The sequence below is a fragment of the Protopterus annectens genome, chromosome 15.part0 (assembly GCF_019279795.1).
Source record: "Protopterus annectens isolate FY-2018-M chromosome 15.part0, PAN1.0, whole genome shotgun sequence".
Classification (NCBI taxonomy): Eukaryota; Metazoa; Chordata; order Ceratodontiformes; family Protopteridae; genus Protopterus; species Protopterus annectens.
This window is the reverse complement of record NC_056749.1, coordinates 481878108-481904328: the sequence shown is the minus strand read 5'-3', so window position 1 is coordinate 481904328 and position 26221 is coordinate 481878108. Positions and strand designations below refer to the sequence as shown.

The 26221-nt window shown below is 40.5% G+C and overlaps 1 protein-coding gene across 1 annotated transcript in view; it reads right to left on the bottom strand.

The window, feature by feature from the left end:
• Window positions 1–391: 391 nt before the first annotated feature.
• Window positions 392–26221, bottom strand: part of RAB39B (RAB39B, member RAS oncogene family) — a 262481-nt gene continuing 236651 nt past the window's right edge. Inside the window, exon 2 of the mRNA XM_044057214.1 lies at window positions 392–3745. Within this exon, the coding sequence (XP_043913149.1) occupies window positions 3319–3745 (427 nt within the window). The 3' untranslated portion in view covers window positions 392–3318. The remainder of the gene's footprint in view (window positions 3746–26221) is intronic.

Here is a 26221-nt window from a genome sequence, read left to right as displayed (position 1 = left end):
TTCTTTGGTGCTTTTACTTTTTTTTCATTTTGGTGCATTAAAATTAGTTTTTTTAATACAAATTTAAGTTTTTTGTTTAATAGTTCATCTTAGTGTGACTACTAACAGCAGTGAATCTGCTAACTGTGTCAATGACGCCTATGTGTGCAAGCAGGAAAACATCAGAAACTTTTTTTTTCAAAAACAAACAGAACATAGAATTTAACATCAGAAACAGTTTTGTACTTAAAAGTAGGGTACTACTGATGAACAATGTAGGATTCATTCAAAACTTGGACTAATTCACACAGTACATGTTATTACTGCCTTACAGAACAATGACAAATTCCTTCTACTTACACTTCAATTTGGACATGGGTTTATGATGGGGTGGTGATGATGGGGTAATAGTAAATCACTTGTCTTGGTGAAGGATGTGGTAGTAGCAGACTTGGCAGAGTAGACAAGTATTCTGCATCCATAATGACTCCAGCTTGTTTTCCAGGATCCCCTGGTAAGCCTAGAGATATAATCCCACCAGCATATCATAGGCCTCCACCCACACAGTTTACTGTCTTTTTTTACCTGAAACTGAAGATATGCATTTGCAACATTCCTATGATTATTTCACTGAATACAGTAAGACAATAATTATGAAAAATAACAAACTGAAATTCTGGGTTATCATGAGCTCAGCAGAGACAATGACCACACTTGGAAAGGATTCTTGATATCTGGCCACCTGATAAAGTCAGTGAAAGACAGAAGGTGAAGCAACGTCACTATAAACATGGTAGATGAATCATACTCAAACTGTCACAGGTGTCCTTAAGTGTTAGCAAACATAAAAACATATTTTTTATACCCATGCCAACTCAAGGAAGCCACACAACCCTCTCATACACACAAGCGATATTGTGGAGTGGTGTGTCACCAAGGAAGAGTTTGTGTCAATGTAAGTATAAATTGCAGGAAAGGTGCTATACACGGTAGGGCTTCCATTGCATTAACCATCTTACAGATTCATTGACAATGCCCTGCCTTCCACTTTGGTGACATGTTGCACTCCCCCCCCCCCCTTGTGTGTGTTGGAAGCCTACCTGGTGTCGTCAGCTTGGTGTGCTCATATTACATGCAGAGAATTATAATCAAGTTTACAGTCATAACGACTTTCTATGTGTTTGAGACACAGATGCCAAAAAATCATACTGAAAGTGGAGTTGAAGCAAAGCTCAAGAGGTGAGAACATGTAACAAGCAGTTGTGATTGGAGAAACCTAATCATAAGGTTTTGCTGTACATGCAGCTTCAACTGCTCCAACATGCATAAGTTAAATAGTAAAAAAACATAGGAATATAAAATGTGTTTCAACTTCAAAAGCCCTTACAAATGTAGTGCTGTCACACAGACGGTGACCAGAATGTAAATGTACATCTGATGGGCTAACAGCTTTAAAAGCTGTAAAGCCCTCCAGTCTTTGTTTTTTATTGATTTAATTTTTGTAAAAGCAAAAAGCATTTTATGTTTTTTAAAGCTGTTTCCATTTCCTGGTGCTGTTTCATGATGGATATTTTATATGCTGTAGCAGGAGACTAGAATACACCACCTCTGAAAGGCATACAACAGGTGATTGGTTTTCAATCATAACCATGCTGCTCTGCATTCAATTTATGAATGTCCAGAAATTCATCTCGAGAGTGACACTCAAGTGGTAAATCAAGAACACATAATTACTTATCCATGGTCAACAGAACAAATAATAATTCTTTGCAGTACATTCACCTGTTTCACTGTACTATCTGTTACAGAAAAAAAAAATTGTGCAGGAGAGGGTAATACTTTACAGCCTTGAGACCCAGAAAACTCTGTGGACCGCCATACAGAAAGTGACCAGAAAGTAAGTGCCTCTCTGCTGGACTAACAGCTTAAAAGCTGTTAAATACTACAGTCTGCCTTTTTTGTCTGTAGCAGCAAGAACATGTTATGCATCTTTTTGTAATCAGAGAACTGCATAACATGACTATATTTCACCTCATTCTGAAGTACAATCAGTGTGCTTCACCACTTGTTATGCACCTTTTTGACATCAAAGAGTTGTATAATAAGGTTGTTTTTTTTCCTTAATTTCAGACCCTGATCAATACGCTACATATACTAGAAGCTTTTATGCTCAGCAACAATGCTGAGACACCAGCACTGGCTTGAGTAATTTGCTTATTTGGAGCATTTCTCCCTTGTCCTCTGCTGAAAACAGGCTCTGTCCTAGTTGGACTTTCCAGACCAAAAAAATATTACATAAATAAATAAATTTATTTAAATTTATTTAGCAAGGTGGGTGAGGCACTAGCCTTCAGATTACAGTTCTCCAGTTGAGACCTTCAGTAACCTGAGTTATCTGACCTGTCTTTCAATGACTTGTCAGGCAGGCAAATGCCCTTGAATCCTTGATTGCACAGTGCTACTAATTCAAGCCACAAGCAAATTAAGAAAATATAAAATGCATGCTATAATGACAAGGTACATACTGAAAATAAAAGCCATGCACGAAGCTTATGACATATTAATTACACTACAAACTGCTCCTTAAAGGTCTTGCACTCTGAAGAACTCCTTCTCTGATATGCCTGTTAACCAGAAAATAATGTGAAGCATGAGCACGTTAAGAAAGCATTACTCATACTTCCTTTTTTAAGTAAGGTTGGCTGCATTCCATTACGCTAAACCTAACTGGTATCAGGATATGTGTTTTTTGTGCAATACATAATGGAAAAAGAACTGGAAGAAAAGCAGAAAAGTGTACCTTGTGCTTGGTATCAATTAAACTTCTGCAGAATATTAAATTACTAAAGCCTGATACAAATATCACATGTTTCTTTAAGGTTTTATAATTCAGAATTTCAGCTATATGTCTAATAAAGTATTAAAATGGATAGAAAGTAATTAACTCTACATAAAGTACCACTTTGTGCTAGATGTTGCATTTTTTTCAGCACTGCATAATGCCATTCATTTATTGTTAAAAAGCAATTCTTGTCAATGAAAATGAAAACTGTTATACTGCAAATGATGGTTACATACAGCTGTACAGAACTGCATGTGCTCCTTTTCAGTTGCTGCCTCTCTGGCACTACTGTACTACCTTCAGTTATCTTTTGTCTTGCGTCCTTCAGTTTTTGTGGTACTGCCATGAAACTGATTTAATTTCTTGCTGTACTTATCAAATTATGAATCAGTGAAAGACACTAATATTCTTATGCTATTTTACCATCACATAAAATTCAATAAACAAGATGTCCGTGTCATTAATGTTATTAACACCTATCTTCAGGACTGTAAAAATTAACATAGACATCTTCTGTCCGATTTTATAACTTCCTCTGAAGAATGCACCACATTGGGGACGAATCCACTCTTCACTCCTTCCCAGCCCTCATGGATAGTAATCTCCCCTTTCTTCACAAGCTCATATATATCTCGGGTCAGGTCAGTGAAGGCCTTCTCCACATTAATGGCATCTCTTGCAGATGTCTCAATATATTTCATCCCATATGCAGTAGCCAGTTTCTCAGCCTCATGTCTTGTTACCTGCCGCTGTGTGTCAAGATCACACTTGTGGCCCACCAAGACGAACACAATTTGATATGGTTGTACGTGAACCTTTGCCTCTTCCAGCCACTCATGGACATTCTGAAAGGATCTGCGATTAGTAATGTCGAAAAGAAGGAGACCACCCACTGAGTTTCTGTAGTAAGCACGGGTTATAGACCTGCAAAAGAATAAAGATCATCAAAACCACAGCATCATCTTGTTCATTTTTTTTTGACTATATGAATTTAGTGTTCAGATCTTAAACTAAAATATTTTCATGATAATATATAATAAAATGTTAACAGACTTTTGTAAAAACTATAATTATTTTGATACATTATTGCTCTTTGTTTATCTGGTACGTCCTGACTTCAGGTTGTTTAATTTGATTAGTTTCCACATAGGAACGGACAGGTGATCCGCTGTGGCGACCCCTAAATGGGAAAAGTAGAAAGAAGAAGAAGTTTCCACATAGGATAATTTTTCATATATGTCTGGTGATCTTGCCCATTAATGAAAACATACGTGATATTGTTTCACTATAAAGCACACAGCCATAAATATTTACTAACATGGTAGATATGTTTCTAAAATTTCTTAAATGAGACCACAACCTTATTGAATAAAATGTAAACAATAGTACATAGCCCCAGAGTATGACCCAGCTTGATGTTGAAGGCAGAAGACTTTTTATTCTCTAGAACATTTCTTATTCTCCAGTATTGCTGACACTGTTACCTACATATGTCTCATATTCCATGACTTGTACCCTTTCTCCTCAGTACAAAACCATCTAGGGTGCTTCCTCAGGGCCCATTACTTGTTTATCATAATTTGATGACTTTGTCAGCCATTTCCATGTCTGATGAAGTTCCTGTTCTATTTGATACTTGCATATAATTTATAGTGCCATGTGTCTTTAATAATAATCCCATAACCTCAGTGCATCCAGGGTGTCACACAACTCTGTTTGCTTAGGAAATTGCAGTCATTACATTAAACAGAATGACTGTTTACCCTCCATCTCTTGTGTGGTTGTGTGTTGAGATGCATGCTGTAGGTGACTAAAAACTAATAGTGAACATACAAGTCTAGCACAGTGCATGTTGTCACACCAGCTATGTATAGGTCACAGCGACACTGACAAGTAATACTGAAGAATACATGATTTTATATCAGGATCATATATGTCACCAAAGCATTGACTTTCAGCAGTTTTACGGATTGTAATCTCTATTTATTGAGGTGTCAATAAATTTGTTTCAGCTTCACCCTGACATTTAAAAGCTGTAATAATGTTAGCGATTCCATGAATCTATTAGACCAGCTGCAACATCTTTATTGTTGTAAGTCACCCCTTAACAAACATTATTGAGACAACTAGTGAGAATTTAATAGGTTCATAGGTGTGTACTAGGCTAATGGCCCTGGGGCCTTTACAAGCCTAGCCATAGGATTACCCTGGCATCGTGCCACCCAACCTTAGTTCCCAGTGCCTCTGTCAAGTAGAGCCACTGGAGTTATCCCCGGGGTGAATTTTCTATTTCCCATCCACTCATCAAGATTTCTCTTAAAGAAGGTGAGCGAGGTGCTCTGCTTGACATGTATGGGAAGTCTACTCCATAGCATGGGCAGTCTCTGGGTTATGAACCTGTCCCTCCAGTACATTCTTTTGATTGTGGTAATGAGGTTGAGGTCTCTGGAGCGTGTGGTGCGGATGGTTTGAGATTTCTTTAGATGTAGCATTTCTAACAGAGCTGGGTCAGACATGGCTTTGTAAGTCAAGCAGAGATCACTTCTAAGTAGGCAATATGAGACGAAAAATAGTTGTAGTTTTCTTGAGTCTGTCCATTTAGGACACGTTTAAGGCCTAGGATCCTCTTTGTGAGGTACTTTTGCGGCCTCTCCAGTTGTTGCAGGTGTCTAGTGAGGTACATGCCAAATGGAGCATTGTACTCGATAATTGGCCTAATGAGGGAAGAGTAGAGGGAGACAATGACCTCTTTCTTCCTGGATGCAAAACCCTTAGTAATGAGATGTGCCACATAGAAGTACTTTCTGACCACAGTGGCAGTGTGGTGATCAAAAGATAGGTTGCTGTCAGCCTGTGTTCCCAGATCTCTTATAACACCTTTTGTGTTCAGTGGACTACCATCAATGTGATAATTCATGGGACCTGGGTTTTTCCCAAAGGAGATGATGACAAATTTTTGGGCATTGAGCTTAAGGCCATGGTTCTGACACCAGTCGTTGGTCTCAGTGAGGTCATTCTGTAGGATGTCAACATCACTTGGGGAGTTAATAATAGCTTTCAAACTTGCAATTGTCTGCGCACTTTGCCAGCCAGAGTCCCTTCTTGTTGGCCTGGACTTCAGAGAAGTAGATACCAAACAGGAGAGGACCCAGGACCAAACCCTGTGGGATTCCAGTTGTGACTAGTCGGCAGTCTGACTTAGAGTCAGCTACTTTCACACTGTGGGTTCTATCTGTGAGCCAGTTTGCAACCCACCTAGTGATATAGGGGTTGATGCTTAGCTTAGTGAATTTTTCTATGATTCCTGAGTGGAGAATAGTATCAAAGGTCTTGGCCAGATCAAGATAAGATGTATGAAACACCTTGCCTTCATCCACAGCTCTGTTGACTGACTCAAAGAAGTCGACCAAGTTGGGCAGGCATGATCTACCCTTCACAAAACCAAACTGTGCGGGATCCAGAGTTTGGAGATTTCCTGTATCCTTGTTTATTAGGTCCATGATGAGGCATTCCGTAGCTTTGCATATCAGACTGGTCAGGCTAATGGGGTGATAGTTACCAGGGTCTGTAGTTGCTCCTCCTATGTGGAGAGGGATGACTGTAGCAGTGTGCCATTTGGTAGGGACAAAGCCTGAGGTGAAGCTGTGATTGAACAGGGTACACAGATGAGATGCCAGTTCACTCTGTAGTTCATGTAGAACACAGCCAGGGATATTGTCAGGTCCCATAGAAGCTACATTCTTGGCCTTAGTCAGCACTGTTTTAACCTGTGCAACAGTAATACTGGGTGCCTGGCAATCTACTGGTATTGTGATGTAATGAAATGGCAAGAAAGTAACAACGTCTCCACAGTTTGCTTGAAGGAAGCAAAAGGCAGCGGCCAGCTTTGACCACTGAAAAAAAGAAGTTATGTACTCACTATAACATTCCATCTGTGTTGTCCATTTCCATAAGTTCCACAAAAAAAGTAAATCCACGAACTTGCAAAAAAGTAATAAAGACTTTTTATTCCATAAAGCGCTTTTCGTCTGGCTGAATAGCTAGACTTCTTCAGATACAATTAAATATTCAAGACACAATATATAACATGAACGTCAATCAGCTGATCTGCCCTACTAGTTAAAACAGCTGATTGAAACCAACCAATACATATACATACCCTCACAGCCTAAACCAAAATGCCTAAAACACACATACCATAAATTATAACTACTTCTAATTAAATTAATTAAAACCTACTAACATATTTATTAATAGTTATTAATAATCATTATTTATATATTTATAAATATTATAAAAACGTATAAAATACTTAATATTCTGTACAAAAAAGTATAAAAGTCAGAAAGAATGTCTATAAATGAGTTTCTGACTTTAGTTATGTCCATACTCAAAGACCATAAAATTCTAAAGAAACTAAAGCAGTTAAGCTAGTAATACAAAAGTCATACATCTCTCTTACTGGGACAACTCTACTTGGTAAAATAATATACATAAGATATAAAATTCATTAAGTGTGTGCTATATAAAGTAATACACATTTCTGCCCTAAGGAATTTTTAACAAAACTAGTCTAAAAGTGCACGACCATAGTTATCTTAACAGACTTTTAAGTTTTAAAATACATTTGATAGAATGCATCTCATTAAGGCCTGGATAGTGACATACAAACATACGTAATTGCCAAAACAGTTCCATTTTTTCAAGTAACAATAGTACTGGGCCACCTCTAGAATCCGAGATAACACATTCTATGGCTCTAAACATAAAACCATGATTAGGAAAAGAGTGAGTGTGTCTAGCTAAAACATTATCTAATTTGTTATTTCTAATGCTATACAAATGTACAATGACTACTCTTCTTTTTTGTGGATACATATGTGCAACCTTCTTCACTCTGATCCGATCCTTGAACAGGCAGAGCTGCTTGGTTCACATCTACTACTGCGGTAACTTCCTGAATGCCAAAGTTTGTTTGTGTGCTGGATTGTGACAATGGTGGAGCAGGGTAGGCAAAACCTTTTGCATACGCTTCTCTATCCCAGTTTAATTTTTTAAGCTTTGTACTATTGAGCTTCTTTATATGCTGGTCAATACTCGTAAATGACCTTTCATAGTCATCTATGAAAGTCACCATCCTTCTTAATTTCTTCATCTATGGCAGATGCTTCATGTAGTAAACCATCCACCATGATTTGGTAATGTTTACTAATTAACCCTAAAAGTTCAATTCCATGGTAATTAAACATTTTAATCAAATCTTTATGAAAGTCTGAACTGCCTATAAGGCCAGTGGGGTATTGCCAAACACGGAGACCTTTGGGTACTATACCCTCACTGACACATTCTTTGAAATAGGCAAGCTCTAACTGAAGTTTTTTATATTTAATCAGTTTTGCATCCAACTGCTTTAGTTTATCAGTGATGTTCTCTATTCGCGTATTTTCTGCGGCCAAATCACCTAAAGTTGCACTAGTAATAGTTTGCTGCAATGACGGCAACCGATCTAACCAAGAATTTAAACTAGTGGATGGGGATTCCATAAGCCGCAACGGTTCTTGTACTATAATGTTGTCATGTTGAATGTCATTAGAGTTCCCCAAAGGTGTAGAGTGAATAGTCAAGTTTAAAAGAGGGTCCACACTTACAGTAGGCAGTTGGCTAAGCGAACTGGGCTGTGAGGCAGGCGTACATTCAGGTGGTGGTAATGGAGGCTTCTCGGATAACGAGTTGACTCTAGCAGTTAAAACGTCTATCTGCTTGGATAGCTTCAAGACTAGAGAAGTCAAAGTTGTAATTTCCTCTCCTGCCGATGCAGTAGGCAAGACGTTCGCAGCCTCATCAATTTCAAAGACAAACCAGGAAAAACAGCAACAAAACAACTAATGCTCCACAAAAAAAGTAAATCCACGAACTTGCAAAAAAGTAATAGACTTTTTATTCCATAAAGCGCTTTTCATCTGGCTGAATAGCTAGACTTCAGATACAATTAAATATTCAAGACACAATATATAACATAAACGTCAATCAGCTGATCCACCCTACTTGTTAAAACAGCTGATTGAAACCAACAAATACATATACATACCCTCACAGCCTAAATCAAAATGCCTAAAACACACATACCATAAATTATAACTACTTCTAATTAAATTAATTAAAACCTACTAACATGTTTATTAATAGTTATTAATAATCATTATTTATATATTTATAAATATTATAAAAACTTATAAAATACTTAATATTCTATACAAAAAAAGTATAAAAGTCATAATAAAAAAGTTGTACTTTGAAATTTAGCATAACTAGGGAAGAAAAAGGAAGCTTTATCTGTACTTCAGCAAGCCCGTGTGAGAACAATGAAACTGGATAAAGGAGGTGGGTTAGTGATACTAGAATTAGATGAATATATTAAGAAAATGGAAGAAATTTTAGCAAGTGAAACATATACTGAAGTGTCCAAAATGAGTTAAATATAGCTTATGCTAGAATTCGTTCTACTTTTGACAAGTTGTTTATTGAAACAAGGATAGATGTAGGAATTGCTAATTTTTTTGATACACCAGCACCAAGAATACCTACTATCTTTGGAGTTCCAAAGATCCACAAGTGTATCACTAACCCTCCCCTATGAGACCATTAGTGGATGCTAGAGCCAGCATTACTTATGCTTGCTCAAAATTTATTGACCATATGCTTAAAAAAATATGTAACCCAACAAAGTCAAATTTGTAAGGACTCCTGGACCTTTTTGGCCAATTTAAACAACTTAGAATACAAGGGTGATTTTAATTTCCTACAATTGATGTGAGGGATTTATATTCTTCCATCCCACATAATGAAGGTACAAAATGGTTTGGCTTACTGCTACACAGGATGGGAGCCCCCCAAACAGAAGTGAAATTAATAGAAGAGTTGTTGGACATTGTTTTGTCGAACAACTTTATTACTTTTAACAATAGATATTTTTTTTACAAAAGATGGGGGTTGCCATGGGCTCCCCCTGTGGTAGCAGTTTTGCCAACCTAGTTATGGCATTCTGGGAACAGGAATACATTTTTGGAGTAACTCATATTATGAACAGATTAGTTTCTATACTCGCTTCCTGGACGACATATTTATTTTATTTAAAGGAAATGAAAATGAAGCTTTATCTTTGGTTACTCAGTTGAATAACACTACTGACTTTTTAAAATTCACACAGTGTTTTAATAGTGATAGAATATCCTACCTTGATGTAGATTTAAGAAAGGATAGAGCAAATAAATGCTTGAAAGCTAGTATATTTAGAAAGGAAACTTATTCCAATACATTCCTTCATTATAGTAGTTGCCATCCATCATTTCAAAAACGTTCTGTAGTAAAAGCGCAACTAGTAAGGGTGGCCTGAATGGTCTCAGATGAACAGGACTTTTTGGAGGAATGTGACAAATTAGTAGGAATGTTTAAAAAGAGGGGCTGCCTGGATGTATTATTGGATGAAATTAGTCAGGAGGTAACAAGAAAGAGAATTTTAGGTATTGATAGACCTATTTTAGTCCCTAAATCCTCTAACATAGTCTTAGATAGTGTTATTGACCAAGAGGGCACTTTATTAGATGAGTTACCTAGTAAGCCTGTGGATCTATGTAGTTTTATTCTTACATTTTATATGGCTAGTTATGAATTTGTAAACATAGTACGAAAGAATTGGGAATTTATTAAAATAGATCTATCTATTGTCAAAGAACTACATGACTTTCCTAAGGTAGTGTTTAAGAAAGATAGGAATTTGAAGAATCTGTTAGAAACTCACAAACATATTAACTTTAGTACAAAACATGGGGGTATGTACAAATGTCATATGTGCCCATATTGTAGATATATAGAGGTAGGGACAAACTTCTCTATTAGAGGGGTTAGATATACCACTAAACATAGGTTTGATTGCAACACAAAAGGAGTGGTTTATCTTGCTAACTGTTATGGCTGCCCTGCCTTCTATATTGGAAAGACTGATAGAAGGTTGAGGGACAGAGTATATGAACATTTGTATAGCATTAGAAATAACAAATTAGATAATGCTTTAGCTGGATACACTCACTCTTTTCCTAATCATGGTTTTATGTTTAGAGCCATAGAATGTGTTATCTCGGATTCTAGAGGTGGCCCAGTACTATTGTTACTTGAAAAAATGGAACTGTTTTGGCAATTACATACTTTGTGCATGTCACTATCCAGACCTTAATGAGATGTATTCTATCAAATGTATTTTAAAACTTAAAAGTCTTTTAAGATAACTATGGTCATGCACTTTTAGACTAGTTTTGTTAAAAATTCCTTAGGGCAGAAATGTGTATTACTTTATATAGCACACACTTAATGAATTTTATATCTTATGTATATTATTTTACCAAGTAGAGTTGTCCCAGTAGGAGGGATGTATGAGTTTTGTATTACTAGCTTAACTGCTTTAGTTTGTTTAGAATTTTATGGTCTTTGAGTATGGACATAACTAAAGTCAGAAACTCATTTACAGACATTCTTTCTGACTTTTATACTTTTTTGTATAGAATATTAAGTATTTTATAAGTTTTTATAATACTTATAAATAATAATTATTAATAACTATTAATAAATATGTTAGTAGGTTTTAATTTAATTAGAAGTAGTTCTAATTTATGGTATGTGTGTTTTAGGCATTTTGGTTTAGGCTGTGAGGGTATGTATATGTATTGGTTGGTTTTGATCAGCTGTTTTAACTAGTAGGGCAGATCAGCTGATTGATGTTCATGTTATATATTGTGTCTTGAATATTTAATTGTATCTGAAGAAGTCTAGCTATTCAGCCAGACGAAAAGCGCTTTATGGAATAAAAAGTCTTTATTACTTTTTTGCAAGTTCGTGGATTTACTTTTTTATGTGGAGCATTAGTTGTTTTGTTGCTGTTTTTCCCATTTCCATAGGTTCATAGGAGGTTACTAGGCTAATAGCCCTAGGGCCTTAACAAGCCTAGACATGTAATACCCTAGTTCCCAAGCTGACCATGGTTAGATGGTCATTTGTTAGCAGAGCAAATCAGTGATTAGCACTGACTGCCCCTGTCTATGAGGGACATAGGTGCCACCCCCAAGGATGAATTTACAGTTTCCCTTCCAATTTTGAAGGTTACGCTTAAATAGGGTCATTGAGGAGCTCTGCTTCACATTAAGTGGGAGTTTATTCCAGAGGAGCGGCAATCTCTGGGAGACATATCTATTGTGTTTTGTCATTAAAGTGGTTTTTCCTTTTGGATTGTCTGCTTGCAGTACTTTGGCACTTTTGATATTTGTACACCTAGTTTGTAGTCATCTGCGAACTTGGTCAGCTGCAGGCCATCTACTTTTCATTCTTACTCAACAATTCCATTTGGATCCAACCCTTGAATCTGACTCTGCCACTTTTTACAGTTCATGGCTACTGGAAACTCTCAAGATCCTCCCATACCCATAATGCTCTAGTCCCTATCATACCTCAAATTCTGTTTGCTGGCCTTATAGCTTCATAGGAATATTAGAACACTAGTATGAGAAACCAGTACCTGGAGCTCAAAGGAAGGAACATGAGTTCCTTTATTACCTTCTCATTCTTTCAGAAGTCATTAACTAAATGGTAGGGGGTTGGAGGGAGGGGAGTTGAGGAAGAATGAAAATGAACACTACAGATGGAACATTATGGTGAGTACCTAACGTCTTTACTGATGTTGTCAATTTTCATTCATTCCAATACAATTGGGACAGAGTCCCTAGCTAACTGAATCCCTGGAAGGACTCTATGGAAGGATATTCCTGAGCACCTTTGAGCCAATGGCTCCTCTTCCCCTTGAGACCAGATCCAATTTGTAATGAGTAATAAATGTATGAAGATTAGCCCAAGTTGCAGCCACATAGATATCGTCCATGGAAGATCCGGATAAAAATACTGATGATGTTGCCATAGACCTGGTTGAATGGCCTCTCAAAAGTTTTGGCAAAGACAAGCCCAATTTGTTATAGAAAAAAAGATATGCAATCAGTCAACCATTTTGCGAAAGTGACTTTTGCAACTGGCTTGCCCAATTTTGATTCTGCAAAAGAAACAAACAGTTTTTCTGAAATTCTTAGTTACATTTCTATTTGCATAGAACAATCTCTGAACGTCCAACAAATGTAACATGTATTCTCCTTTGTGAAATTTAGAAAGAAAACTGGAAGATTAATGGACTGATTGATGTTGGATTCTGACACCACCTTAGGAAGAAAGGAAGAGTTGGTTTGTAGTGCTAACTTATCTCTATGAAATATTAAATAAGGAGGCTTAGAAGACAAGACTTGAAGTTCAGAAAGTCTTCAAGCAGAGGTTATAGCTACTAGAAAAGATAGTTTTCCAGGTTAAAAACTTTAGTTCACATTTTGCTGATGGTTCAAAAGGAGATTGAGTCAGAGCTTGTAATACTAAATTTAAATCCCATGGTGGAGTTGGATCTTTAAAAGGTGATCTCAGAAGAAGGGTATCCCTTATAAAGTCCTTACAACGTTTTGAGGAAGCTATGGTGAATTGTTAACTCCTATATAAAAATTAGAAATGGCAGCTAGCTGTACTTTAACAGTAGAGAAACTAGCCCCTTCATTAAAGATTGTAGCCAGAAACTCAAGAACTCTACATACTGAAAAAGGGTCAGTGTCTTATTGCTGTGGCCAAAAAGCAAATCTTTCTATTTACTTTTTAAATCTTCCTAGTGGAAGCTTTATGGGGAGATAAAAGTATATGATGGACAAGGGAGGACCACCTAGGCTGTCTGGCTATCAATGGAAGTGGATTTCAGAAATGAGCTGGTGAATCATGTCTGTCGGGTGAGACAGGTTGTCTGGAATTATATCCAGAATCCATGGAGGGGGATCTAGATGAGGTCAGAGAAAGAGGAACTAAATCTGCTGAGGCCAATAAGGGCAATGAGGATGACATTGCTCTTCAATCAAGATGCTTTCTGGAGAACTGTGGGGATTAAGGGGGTTGGCTGATACACACAGACGAGACTGGGGGCTAATCATGGAGAACAGCATCTCTTGGTGAATCCCCTGGTGGGGGGATCAAGGCACAAATCTTGTTGTTGAGGAGAGATGCAAAGAGGTCACAGCAGGGTTGGCCCTACTTGTGGAATATCTTTTCGGCAACTCTCATGAGATAACAAAATGGACCTGACATCTTGTCTGCTATCACGCTAGATTTGCCCAGAATGTGCATTGCTATCAGAAAAGCAATTGGATAAGATCACCCAGTGCCACACTCTCAGACCTTTTTGGCCTTTAGGGGTAAGATATGGTCCCTCCTTGCTTTTTGAGTTACCATGCCACTGACATATTGTCCGTTTGCATCACAACAGTTCTGGAAGGGAGAAAGTCTTGAAAGGCCTGCAACTCTAGGAGTACTGCTCTAATTTCTAGGACATTGATATGTGCATTGGCCTCTTTGGAGGACCAAGTACCTTGGACTGTCTTTCCAAAGAAGTGTCCTTCCACTCAATTTGTGAAGCATCCATGGTCACTGCAGCCTTGGGCTGAGGAAGAATGAGGGGAAGGCCTTGTAAAATATGATCTGAATGAATCCACCACAAGAGGTACTTTTTGCATGCCTGAGTTATTCTGATCTGGGTGGACATAGGCTGATGTAGAATGGACCACTGAGTTGCTAAGATCCATTGAAGAATTCTCATATGGTATCTTGCTAGTGAAACTAGAACTATCACAGCAGACATTGAACCCAAGGTTTGTAAAATCAGTCGAGCTGATAGAGAAGAATTCTGAATTATCTTTTTGACTTGAAATCAAATAGTTTGTACCCTTGGCAAGGGAAGGCAGGCTGTCACTGATACTGTGTTGAACAAGGCCCCTATGAACTCTAATGTCTGAGTTGGTTCTAGCTGAGATTTGTTGTGGTTGATGGTAATTCCAAGATGAGAGAAAATCTGGAGTACATAGTCTTGTGTTTTTATCAGAAGATGTCTGGTCATAATGGTTATGAGACAATCCTTCAAGTACAGAAACACCTAGAATCCCTGCAGTCTCAAGTGAGCTGCTTCTACTGCCATGCATTTGATGAACACCCTGGGGGCTGTGGTGAGGCCAAAGGGCAGTGCTCTGAATTGGTAATGAATGGCTCCTAGCCAGAAGCGTAGGTATCTCCTGGATTGTCAGTTCATTTTTATGTGATAGTATGCATTCTGAGGATCTGCTGAGTGCATCTAGTTGTCCTTATGCAGGAAAGGCAAAATGGACTGAACCACAACCATCTGGAAGTTTTTACACTGAACCAATTTCTTTAGATTGCTGAGATCCAAAATTGATCTCCAGTCCATGTTTTCTTAGGCAATAAAAAGAAACCTGAGAAAGTTCTAGACTCTTTTTTTTTTCTAGCAGCTTTTTTATTTCTGGAGCTGCTGCTTTCCTCTGAATGGGTGGAACATTGGGAATTTTGTTTAATGTTGAAGGAGGGGGGTAGGGAAACGGGAATTATATAACCTCTGGAAATAATCCTCTACACCTATGTATCTCCTGTAATGTCTAACCAGGCTTTCTGGCGCAGGGATAAACAACCACCTGACTGCCTCTAGAGGTGGAAAATCAGGCCTCCTTTCAGGAGCATTTGCAGGGTCTGTCAGAGAAAGAATTTCTAGACCCCTGGTTCTACAGGCCTCCTCTGCCACACAGGTGGTGTCTTCTGATAGAGTTCCCCACTTCTGCCCCTGGTGCAACTATCTCCATGTTGATCTTGGAAAGGTCCCTGAGGCTTTCTAAACCACATTTTTGACCACCTTATTGATTCCTAGAGAAGGTTCTTTCAGGTGTCAAAAAATGTAGACCCACTGTAGACAGAGTGTTACCATCTTGCTCACACCTGGAGAGTGCATTCTATACTTTAGGACCAAACAAAGAACTTCTGTCAAAGGGTGCATTGACGAATGAGGACTTGAAGTGCTCCGCAAAATCATACAGGCACAATCATGCATGTCTCCTAATAGAGATGCCTGAACCCTCCTATCTTGATGTACCTTCAGCTGCATGTAAAATGAGCCTCCTGTAGGAATTTGTGATCGATTGTAGGTCATCAACTGTGAGGCAATAGAGATCTGTACCTTGGAAGTACTGGTCCCAGAGAGGGATTTGCAGAGTTTTTTGATCAAATACCTCTGCAATCTAGTGAAGTGTGTCAAATAATTCAGTGACTTGAGTGCACAGCTTACTGAAGTATACACACACTTCCCAAATCTGTCCAATGCCCTAGACTTCTTGTTAGGGGCATGGACAGATGGACTCTGTTTCGCAAACTCTTTCTTCATGGCTGCCACTATGACCATGACGTTTACTGGTACTCCCTTGCTCCCTTGGTGCCAGGATCCTCTTTGGTTTCTTGGAATCAGCTCAACAGAGTCTGATTCCTTCCATACCCACCTAAAGAGCAAATCAGTGAGCTCTTCAGTGGGTGGAGTCACCCAGGAGGTAGACAGGCCAGACCCAAAAGGCTTCCAGGAATACCAATTCCTCTTGGCAAGGGTCACTGGTGTTCCAACCACCTATTTCCTTGAGGATTTCCAGGATGTCTCCAAAGGAAATGTCATCAGGTGGTGATCTTGGGGACCCTTTCCCCTCATCAAAATCGGTATCTTCAGTGACTGCCTTTTGTGGAGAGTTTAAAGTGCCTCCTCTTGCAATTTCTCTTCCTAGGGACTACTTCTGCGGGATGTTCCTGATAAGTATTGGAAGAAATAAGAATATCCTGCTGGGTAACTTGGAAACTTTGGGCTGTAGAGTGATGAGGCTTAAGGCACAAAAACATATGGCATCCAGAGGGCAGATCTGAGGGGGGGTTGGAACTGTTCATCCTCCAGAAGCAGAGAACACTCTCTCCACCACCTCAAAGGCACAGTGTTCTGGGGAGAAGGAGGTTGATGATGCTGATAAGACATGGTTCTGGATCATTGTTTCCCTCTGACCCAAAGGCAGTCCATCTGAGGCAGAAGTTGGGGCCGAGTTGTTCAGTGCTGAGGCTCCGACAACTGTGGGGTCGACTCTAATACCTCGGATCTAGCAATGATGCTATGGCTTCAACAGTCATCAGGCTCTGACACGCTCAGAAGCTGGTGCACTCACAGACTGCATCGGAGTCAAAGGTAAGACAACCTTCGGATCCCACACAGACAGTCCTGGAAGTCTTGGATCCAAGGGCTCTGAAACCAGGGGTCAGATCAGAGAAGGAGCCAAAATGGGCAGTGTAGCAGTAGTAAAGGTCTCCAAACTTGAAAGGGTAGGCCAAGAGTACTCCCATCTGAATTTGTGCCAAGAGAAACTTCCTTATTATCCTATCCATGTCGGGTTCTGTAAGGCTCCTGGAAAAATGAGAAGACAAGGCCTCTAATGGGGACCTAGAATGTTGGCATCTCTCCGAAAATGGGGATGGCAGTTGGAAAGGGACCAGGTCCAAAGATGACATATACCTAGTGTGAGGTAAAGGTTTCAGTTCGGAGGATATCGAATCCAAGAAAGCAGATTGGGCATCTGATATTAACAGATATGAAGATTTAGTCTTCAAAATCAACCTTTTTGAAACTCTGTGAGCAGGCTCCGTGGTCGGATCAGAGGATGGAGTGGAGGATCCAGAAGGGTCCCTTTTTTGTCAGGCTTGGAAGGATGAGCTCCAGATAGTGATTCCAAGAAGGCTGTAGGAAGAAGACCTTTCAGAATGACTTTATTCTTGCAGTCCACCAAAGCACGGGGTTAAAGGCTTTGTAGATAGTATAGTCTACTTTTAAGTGAGCAGAGCTCAAGCAATACACACACAAACTGTGTGCTTTAGATATTGGATTCTTGTCCCCACACTGCTTACATTTCTTAAAGTCTGAAGGATTTTCAGCCATCTAAATGAAATATCTAATAGGGGAGAAGTTACCAACGATGCTAACTAAGAGAAAGGAAAAAGGTAAATACCAACAATGGTAGCCAGAAATACACTAAAATAGTGTAAGAGAAGGGAGGATATATAATATATAATTTGCAGAAGGCGAGGTTAGAAAAATTTAAGAAATTAAGGCACTTAACTGACTAACGCTCGAGAGCTCAGTGACCACATTCATACGCAAAGGTGGCAAACGAGATCTGAGGTATGGTAGGGGGCCTGAACTTTATGGGTAAGGGAGGAACTTGAGAGTTTCCAGTAGTCATGAGCTGTAAAAGTGGCTGATTCAGATTCAAACCCAACTGTTGCGGAATGAATGAATGAAAACTGACATCAACCCTCAACTCTAGGTCCTGATTTTATTACAATAAATTTGTGGCCTAGAGTCATACCTCTCAACTTCGTAGCATAAAAATCTGGACAAAGCCAAAAATAATGGAGGGATAAAGCCCCAAAATGAGGGACAAATTTTAAATATTGCTCTTATAAATTTAGAAAGTTGCTATAATAAAAAGTCTTGTGTTACCAGGCATTTTCTGAAGTATATGAAGTCTGAAACTCAATGTCATTATTTGGTGAAGTCAGTGCTCACTGATTTGACACAAAAATCCAGAAAACCACAAATTTTATCAGGAACAGACCAAAAATATGAGGCAAACTCTGGACATTATGTGAAAATCTAGACAGTTGAGAAGTATGCTTAGAGTTGAGTGTTGTGGCAGCGCACTGATCAAACTGAAGTGAACTGAAATGGTAAAACAATTTGACAAATGCGCTCTGAGCACCAAAATCATCTTAAAACAATGAAATGCATAACAAATGAGACACTTTAATCCTTAAAAACAATAATACAACAAACATCAGATGAAATATGGAAAGAGTGAAAGAACAGGCTTTCTTGAAATGTCCACTACCTTGTTTCATGTAACATGTTTCATGTAGTTGCTGTATATTTGTCATGGATTCCATTTTACCACTGATACTGCCAGCATCATTGATTCTTTAAGTTAACTTAGGAAAAACCTGAAAAATTTCTGTCTTTACAGCATTGCTTTGGGACTGGCTGAAAAGTAGAGTTGTGTACACTTACCATAAATGTAGATGTTTGAGTGTATTCACTGTTGCAGTCATTACATTTGGGTTATCTGCTTGCAGTAGCCCTCATTCGGCCTGATTAACTAAGTCTTGGGTCCTGCATCAGTTGCTGTCCCTTCTTCCATGATGTCAAGTCATCAGAGGTATAAAACATGCAGCCGACGCCATTACATCAGTTTTTCTTGCCCCAGATGTCAGGTGCCCCCCCAATGGGAAGCAATTAAATCTATAAATACAAGGATATACCTCCAACAAAAAAGCAAATACACCAAAAAGCTTTTTGAGCATAGTAAGTGAGAGTAGAGGTATAGCCAAAAGAAGAAAGGGGCTGGAGGAGGTAACCAGGACTGCAACAGTGAATACACTCGAACATCTACATTTAAGGTAAGTGTACACAACTGTACTATGTTCTTCGTGTTTCACTGTTGCAGTCATTACATTTGGGTAGATTCCCAAAGCTAAGGATGGGAGGAGGAATTTAAATAGAATTAGGACCAGCTATAAGGCCCTGCAAGACTGCAGTGGCAAAACCAGCTCTGGATTTAGAAAAAAAGTACAGTTTTGTACCTACCATAAATGTAGATGTCCGATAGGTATGCATCTGCAGTCCTAACATATGGGTTGTCCTGCCTCAGGCAGCCCTTCGGTCGGCCGGATTCCAAAGTCTGGGTCTGGCCTCGGCTGATGTCGCACTTCACCCGACGTCATAGCTGCTGTTTATTGGGTATAAAGGCATCAGCCGACGCCATTTTCCTCAGTGTTTCTTGCCCCAGATGCCAGGTGCCCTCTAGTAAGGCTAAATTTGGATACATGCAAATAATTCCAAACAGTAGAGAGCAAACAATATAAAAAAATATATATATATATATATATATATATATATATATATATATATATATATAAACAAATACACCATAATAGATTCCCCCAGCTAGCTAAAAGAGGGGTAAATACCCTAGGAATACCACAGAGGGGAAGGAGGGTGGGTAATCCTGACTGCAGATGCATACCTATCGGACATCTACATTTATGGTAGGTACAAAACTGTACTATGTCCTTCAAGGATGCATCTGCAGTCCTAACATATGGGTAGAATACCATAGCCAAACTGGGGGAGGAGGCACTAAGATAAAGATGGTGTAGTTAAGATCCCTTGCAAAACAGCAGTTGCAAAACCTGCTCGGGATCTAGAGTATAAGGGAAGATTGTAATGCTTGGCAAATGTATGCACGGAGCTCCAAGTAGCAGCTTCTAAAATGTCTTTGGTAGCCACTCCTCATAGGAAAGCTGTAGTGGTGGCTGTAGCTCTTGTGGAATGAGGTCTGATATTATCAGGAGTTGTCTTTCCATGAAAAGAGTAGCAAAATCAAATGCAATTTCCTATCCATTTCGAGATTGTCTGTTTTGAAATTGCTTTTCCTTGCATTCCTGTTGCATATGCTACCAGAAGCTGGTCAGTTTTTCTGCTGGTCTTAGTTCTGTCCAGATAGTAGCGTAATTGTCTGTGCACATCCAAGGTATGTAGCAGTCTTTCCCCCCTGTTCTGTGGGTTGGGGAAGAATGTAGGTAAATGAATCGCTTGGTTCAATGATACTCTGGAGACCACTTTTGGCATAAAGGTAGGGTTAGTTCTCAGAGAGACTCTGTCCTGATGGAAGATAAGGAAGGGTTGTACTGCCATTAATGCCTGTAACTCAGATACCCTTCTTGCTGAAGTAATTGCTAGCAGGAAAGCAGTTTTCCAAGACAAGAATTGTAATTCTGCTGTTGCTGCTGGTTCAAAAGGGGAAGTGTTAACTTTTCCAGCACAAAGTTGAGATCCCATGTAGGTAAAGGTGGTTTCCTTGGAGGCTTTACATTTTGATTCCTCTCAAGAACTGCCTGAGTAGAGGATGAGAGAAGACAGGAGGATCCATGTTGTATTCTGCTGAAATTGCTGATGCATGAATCTTAATGGAGGAGTAAGACAGGCCATTGTGGAACAGCTCTGCTAAATATTCCAGGATGTGTGCTATGTTTGCCAATGAGACATTTTCTCCCTTTGCTGCACTCCAAATGAGGTATCTTTTCCACTTGGCTGAATAAGTCTTCCTTGTGGAAGGTCTGCGTGCCTCCAGGATAATGTCCTTAACCCTCTGAGATAAACCTGGGTTAGTTTGTTTTATGCAATATTCCAAGCAGCTAGCTGCAGTGTTTTCAAGTTTGGATGTAGGATCTTGTAGTTGTCCTGTGTTAGTAGTAAGGGACATAGAGGTAAATGCCATGCGTGTGTCCGAGACATGCTTCTCAGTAGCGGGTACCAATGTTGCCTCGGCCAGTCTGGAGCTATCAGAATTACCCTTGGCTGATCCTCTCTGATCTTCAGTAGAACTTTGTACATCAAGGGAAGAGGTGGAAATGCATATGCTGTCAGGTTTTTCCAGCTGAAGGAAAGGGAGTCCATCCTCCAAGCAAGTGGGTGGTATGCTCTTGTGCAGAATTTCTTCAATTGGTGATTGTGTGGGGAGGCAAACAGGTCTATCTGTGGTAGTCCCCATTTCTTGTACAAATCTGGCCTGAAGTTGAATGTTGAGGTTCAGGGCCACATTCCACAGGTCCATTGCCATCTGGCATAGAGGATATGAATGTGTACCTCCCTGTTTGTTGATGTACAACATGACTGTGGTATTGTCCGTCTGTATCAGCAGATGACCCTGTTGAAGGAGTGGTCTGAATGCCTGGATCGCATGTTTCACTGCCAGCATCTCCTTTAGATTTATGTGTAGATTCAGCTGGTCTTGGGTCCATAGGCCTTGTATACACTTGTCCACCATGTGTGCCCCCCATCCTAGGTCTGAGGCGTCCGTGGTGATGGTCTGGCTTGGATGTGGTTTGTGGAAAGGCAAGCCTCTGTTCAACTGACAGGCCTGAGCCCACCACAGGAATTCTTGCTTCAGGCATGGAATTATTGGAATCTGGGCTTCTAGACTGTGCTTGTGTTGAGACCATACATTCCTTAGATACCATTGTAGCTTTCTCATATGCAGCCTGGCATGCGGAACCAATATTATGCAGGATGCCATGTAGCCCAGGGCTTGCAGGACTTTCCTTGCAGTAAGCTGAGTTTATGTTGTTAATGTCATGAAGTAGACTGGTAGTTGCTTTTGTTTTTCTTCTGTGAGAAAAGCCATCTGAGTTGATGTGTCTAATTCTGCACCCAAGAATGTTATCCTTTGGGATGGTACTAGTCTTGACTTTTGCATGTTGACTGTGTATCCCAAGGCTTGCAACAGTTGTATGACATTTTCCAAATCTTTTGTTAACTTTGCCTTGTTGTCCGCTTGTATTAGGCAGTCGTCCAGGTATGGGTAAATCTGAATTCCCTGAAGTCTGCAATGAGCAATTACTGATGCCAGGCATTTCGTGAATACTCTGGGCGCAGTAGATAAGCCAAAAGGCAATGCTGAGAATTGATAATGCTCTGATCCTGCAAGAAATCTGAGGTGTCTTCTGCAATCTGGTCATATAGGGACGTGCAGGTATGCCTCCTTGAGATCTAGAGTCACCAGCCAAGACTCCTTGCCCAGCATGGGAAGAAGTTGCTGGAGGGTCAGCATTTTGAATTTTGGAACAATGAGGTATGTGTTCAGTGTGGACAAATCTAGAATAGGTCTCCATTGATTTTCTTTTCTTGGTACAAGGAAAAGCCTGGAGTAAAATCCTTGGCCTTGTTCCATAGGTGGCACCTCTTCTATAGCTCTCATCCTTAGTAAGTTGTTGATTTGTCTTAGAGCGTCTGTTTTTTGGCTTGGTGGTAGGTTTGGCATTCCTCTCTTTTTTTGGTAGAGTATGGAAGTGAAACCTGTAGCCCTTGTCTATTGTTTGTAAAGTCCATTTGTCTCCTGTAATGTAATGCCAGTTGTCGGAGAATAAGGCTAGTTTTCCGCCCAAGGGTGCTTCCAGTTGTTCCCTGGTAGGCGGAACTAGAGCCAAGTCATTGTGTCTGGCCTGTGGAAGTGGTTGTAGTTGATTCTGTGGCAGTACTTCTCTGGTTGGTAGGATGCCACTGATTGTCTGGAAAGGACCAATTCTTCGAAGGCCAATTTCTGCTAAACCTCAGAGGTTGGACCTGTAAGAAATCCTTGACTGTTTGGACAGATTTTGCTTTTTCTTCCACCTTTTTTAGAACCTCCTGTGCAGGGGAGCCAAACAAACTTTGTTTCTCCATGGGACCATCTAGGAGTTTTGACTTAACATGGTCTGGTAAGGATTGTTCTTTTAACCAGGCATGCCTTTGAATCACTGTTCCAGTAAAGGAAGCCTCCAGTGCATCATAGCCACATTTTAAGAAATGGTTACTGACCTGCTGAGAGTTATGTACCAAATCCTGAAGGGACTTGCAGTCTAAAGGTTCAGGAGAAGATAGTTTTTTATTTAGCTGGTCTAACAAAAATTCCTGGTACTGAATCATGTGAAATTGACAGTTCAAGGCTCTGGCCGAAAGAGTAGTAGAAGTATAAACCTTTTTACCCCATCTCTCTAATGCTCTAGATTCCCTTTCAGAGGGAAGAGGGTTTTTGGCAGAGGCAGCTGCCACACCTTTAGGGCCCTGTGAAATGGTTTCAGGGTTTGCAACAGGAGCCTTATACAAATGGTAGTGTGTGTCCAGGACCCTGTAATATCTGTCTGGCTTGGCAGGGGCCGGAGGAAGAGAATCAGGAGCAGTACAGGCATCATTATATGCATCATCAACAACTGTTAGTACTGGCGGAATGGCTAAAGGCCTATGCTGTGGTAAGTGTAAAAAAGTCCTTAGCCTTTTCCTTGAATCTGAAAAATCCTGGCCCTGCCATTGGAAGTGTTCCCTCATAGCATGCAAGGTTTCCCCAAAGGAAAATTCTTCAGGAGGAGAAGCAGAAGGAATGGAGTCTTCTGCATCAGAATCCTCATAAGGAGAATATGGGCCTTCGTGAGGGTCTGAAAGGTCTGAGTCATCCGAGGAATAATCTGTAGAGACAGGTTCTGGGGGTTCAGTCCTAGGCCTCTTGTCTGGAGGGGGCTGAGAGGCTCTGTCTGGGTGAGGTTGGGATCCTCTGATCAAAGAAATGAGATCCTCAGCCAGGCTGAGTATTTGGGAACTAGAGGTAGACCTATGTGAAGGAGTTTTGGCAGGCAAGGCCTTAGAAGATTTAGCTGCCTTAGCCCTGGCAAAAGCCTTGATAGACATGGAAGCAGGGGGTCTAGCAGCCCCATGTGCAGGGGTAGTTATGTCTAAAGGAATAGTGTCTGATAAATCCTGGGTGCCTGCTTCTGTAGCAGTAAATTCAGTAGCAGATTCAGCCATGCTCTGTGAGGCCTCGGCTATCGGAAGCATGCTTTCGGCCGAAGGAAGAACCGGGGGCTCGGTTTCAGCTGAAACCGAGACATTCACGGTTGGCCTAACCGTGGTTTCAGCTGAAACCATGGGCCGCGAATGTCGGTCCTTTTCCTTGCGCTTTTTAGCTAATTGAGTAGTCGGAGTCTCCGACGGCATTTTGTATGCAAAAGCGGGACCAAAAAACTCCTCTGCAAACTCCGACCGACGTCTAAGTGTCCGTCGGTTGAAGGAAGCACAGGCTAGACAAGCTGATACGTCGTGGTCTGGGCCTAAGCAAGGTAGGCAGTAAGAGTGGAAATCCTTATGAGGTATTTGTTTCCCACAAGTTAAACAATTATTTACTTTGTCTGACATCGGCTGAGGCAAGAAAGAGTCCCCAACGGGGTACTTAGCTTTTTAGAAGTCTTCGGTAGTAGAAATCTCTGGATCTGACCGACCGGCACTTGCGAACAGCTTCTGCTTCGGGCACCGCGCGGCAAGAAAGACTGAGGAAAATGGCGTCGGCTGATGCCTTTATACCCAATAAACAGCAGCTATGACGTCAGGTGAAGTGCGACATCAGCCGAGGCCAGACCCAGACTTTGGAATCCGGCCGACCGAAGGGCTGCCTGAGGCAAGACAACCCATATGTTAGGACTGCAGATGCATCCTTGAAGGACATCTGGCAAATGATAATGCTTGGTGAAAGTATGTACAGAACTCCAGGTAGCAGCTTCTAGGATGTCCCTAGTAGGGAAAGGCTGTAGAGGTAGATGTAGCCCTGGTTAAATGGGGTCTGATGCCTGGTGGGATAGGTTTTCCATGGTGCTTATAGCAGAAATGAATGCAGTGGCCTATCCATTTTGAAATGGTTTGTTTTGAAATAGCTTTCCCCTCTGTCCCTGCAGCAAATGCCACCAGCAGTTCAGATTTCCTTTGAGGTTTAGTCTTGTCCATGTAGAATCTAAGCTGTCTGTGCACATCTAAAGAGTGCAGTATCCCTTTGTTCTGTGGGTTAGGAAAGAAGGTAGGCAAATGAATGGACTGATTAAGAGCCACAATGGATACCACCTTGGGCATGAAGGAGGGATTGGTTCTGAGGGACACCCTGTCCACATGAAAGATGATCAAAGGTTCCACTGCCATAAGAGCCTGTAATTCAGATACCCTTCTTGCAGAAGTGATTGCTAAAAGGAAGTCTGTTTTCCAGGAAAGAAATTTTAAATCTGCAGTAGCAGCTGGCTTGAAAGGAGGAAGAGAGAGTTTCTCCAAGACAAAGTTAAGATCCCAGGCTGGAGTTGGAGCTCTCTTGGGTGGCCTTAAATTTTTGGCCCCTCTGAGGAACTGCTTAAGCAGTGGGTGAGAGAAGAGGGGAGGTTCTGTGCTATAATGAGCTATAATGAGCTGAAATGGCTGAGACATGAATTTTGACGGAGGAAAAGGACAAGCCCTTATGAAGCATCTCAGTCAAGTATTGTAGAATCTGAGGTAAAGTGGGCACTGCTGCATTCATTCCTTGAGACTGGTTCCAGGCACAAAATCTTTTACAATTTGCAGCATAACATTTTCTAGTACTAGGCCTCCTTGCCTCTAACATGATATCCATCACTGACTGACTGAGGGATGGTAAAGGAGAGATTAGGTAATTAGCCAGTCTGCTAAGTTCAAGGTTTGCAGCTGACAGTGCAGAATCTGGTTCTCCTGCTGAGACAACAGGGAAGGAGTCTGAGGCAGGTGCCATGGAGCCAAGAGTGACACTGCGCAAGAGTGGGTACCAGAGTTGGCGAGGCCAGTCTGGTGCAATTAAAATCGTCCTTGGCTTGTCCTGTTTGATCTTTAGTAGTACCTTGGAGAGCAGAGGAGGAAAGGCATAAACTGATAGGTTTTTCCAGCTGAAGGATAGAGCATCCACTTTCCAAGCTAGCTTGTGGGGAATCCTTGTGAAAAATTTGTCCAGTTCATGGTTCTGGGGAGAGGCAAATAGGTCTATATCTGGACTCCCCCATTTGCTTGTCAACATG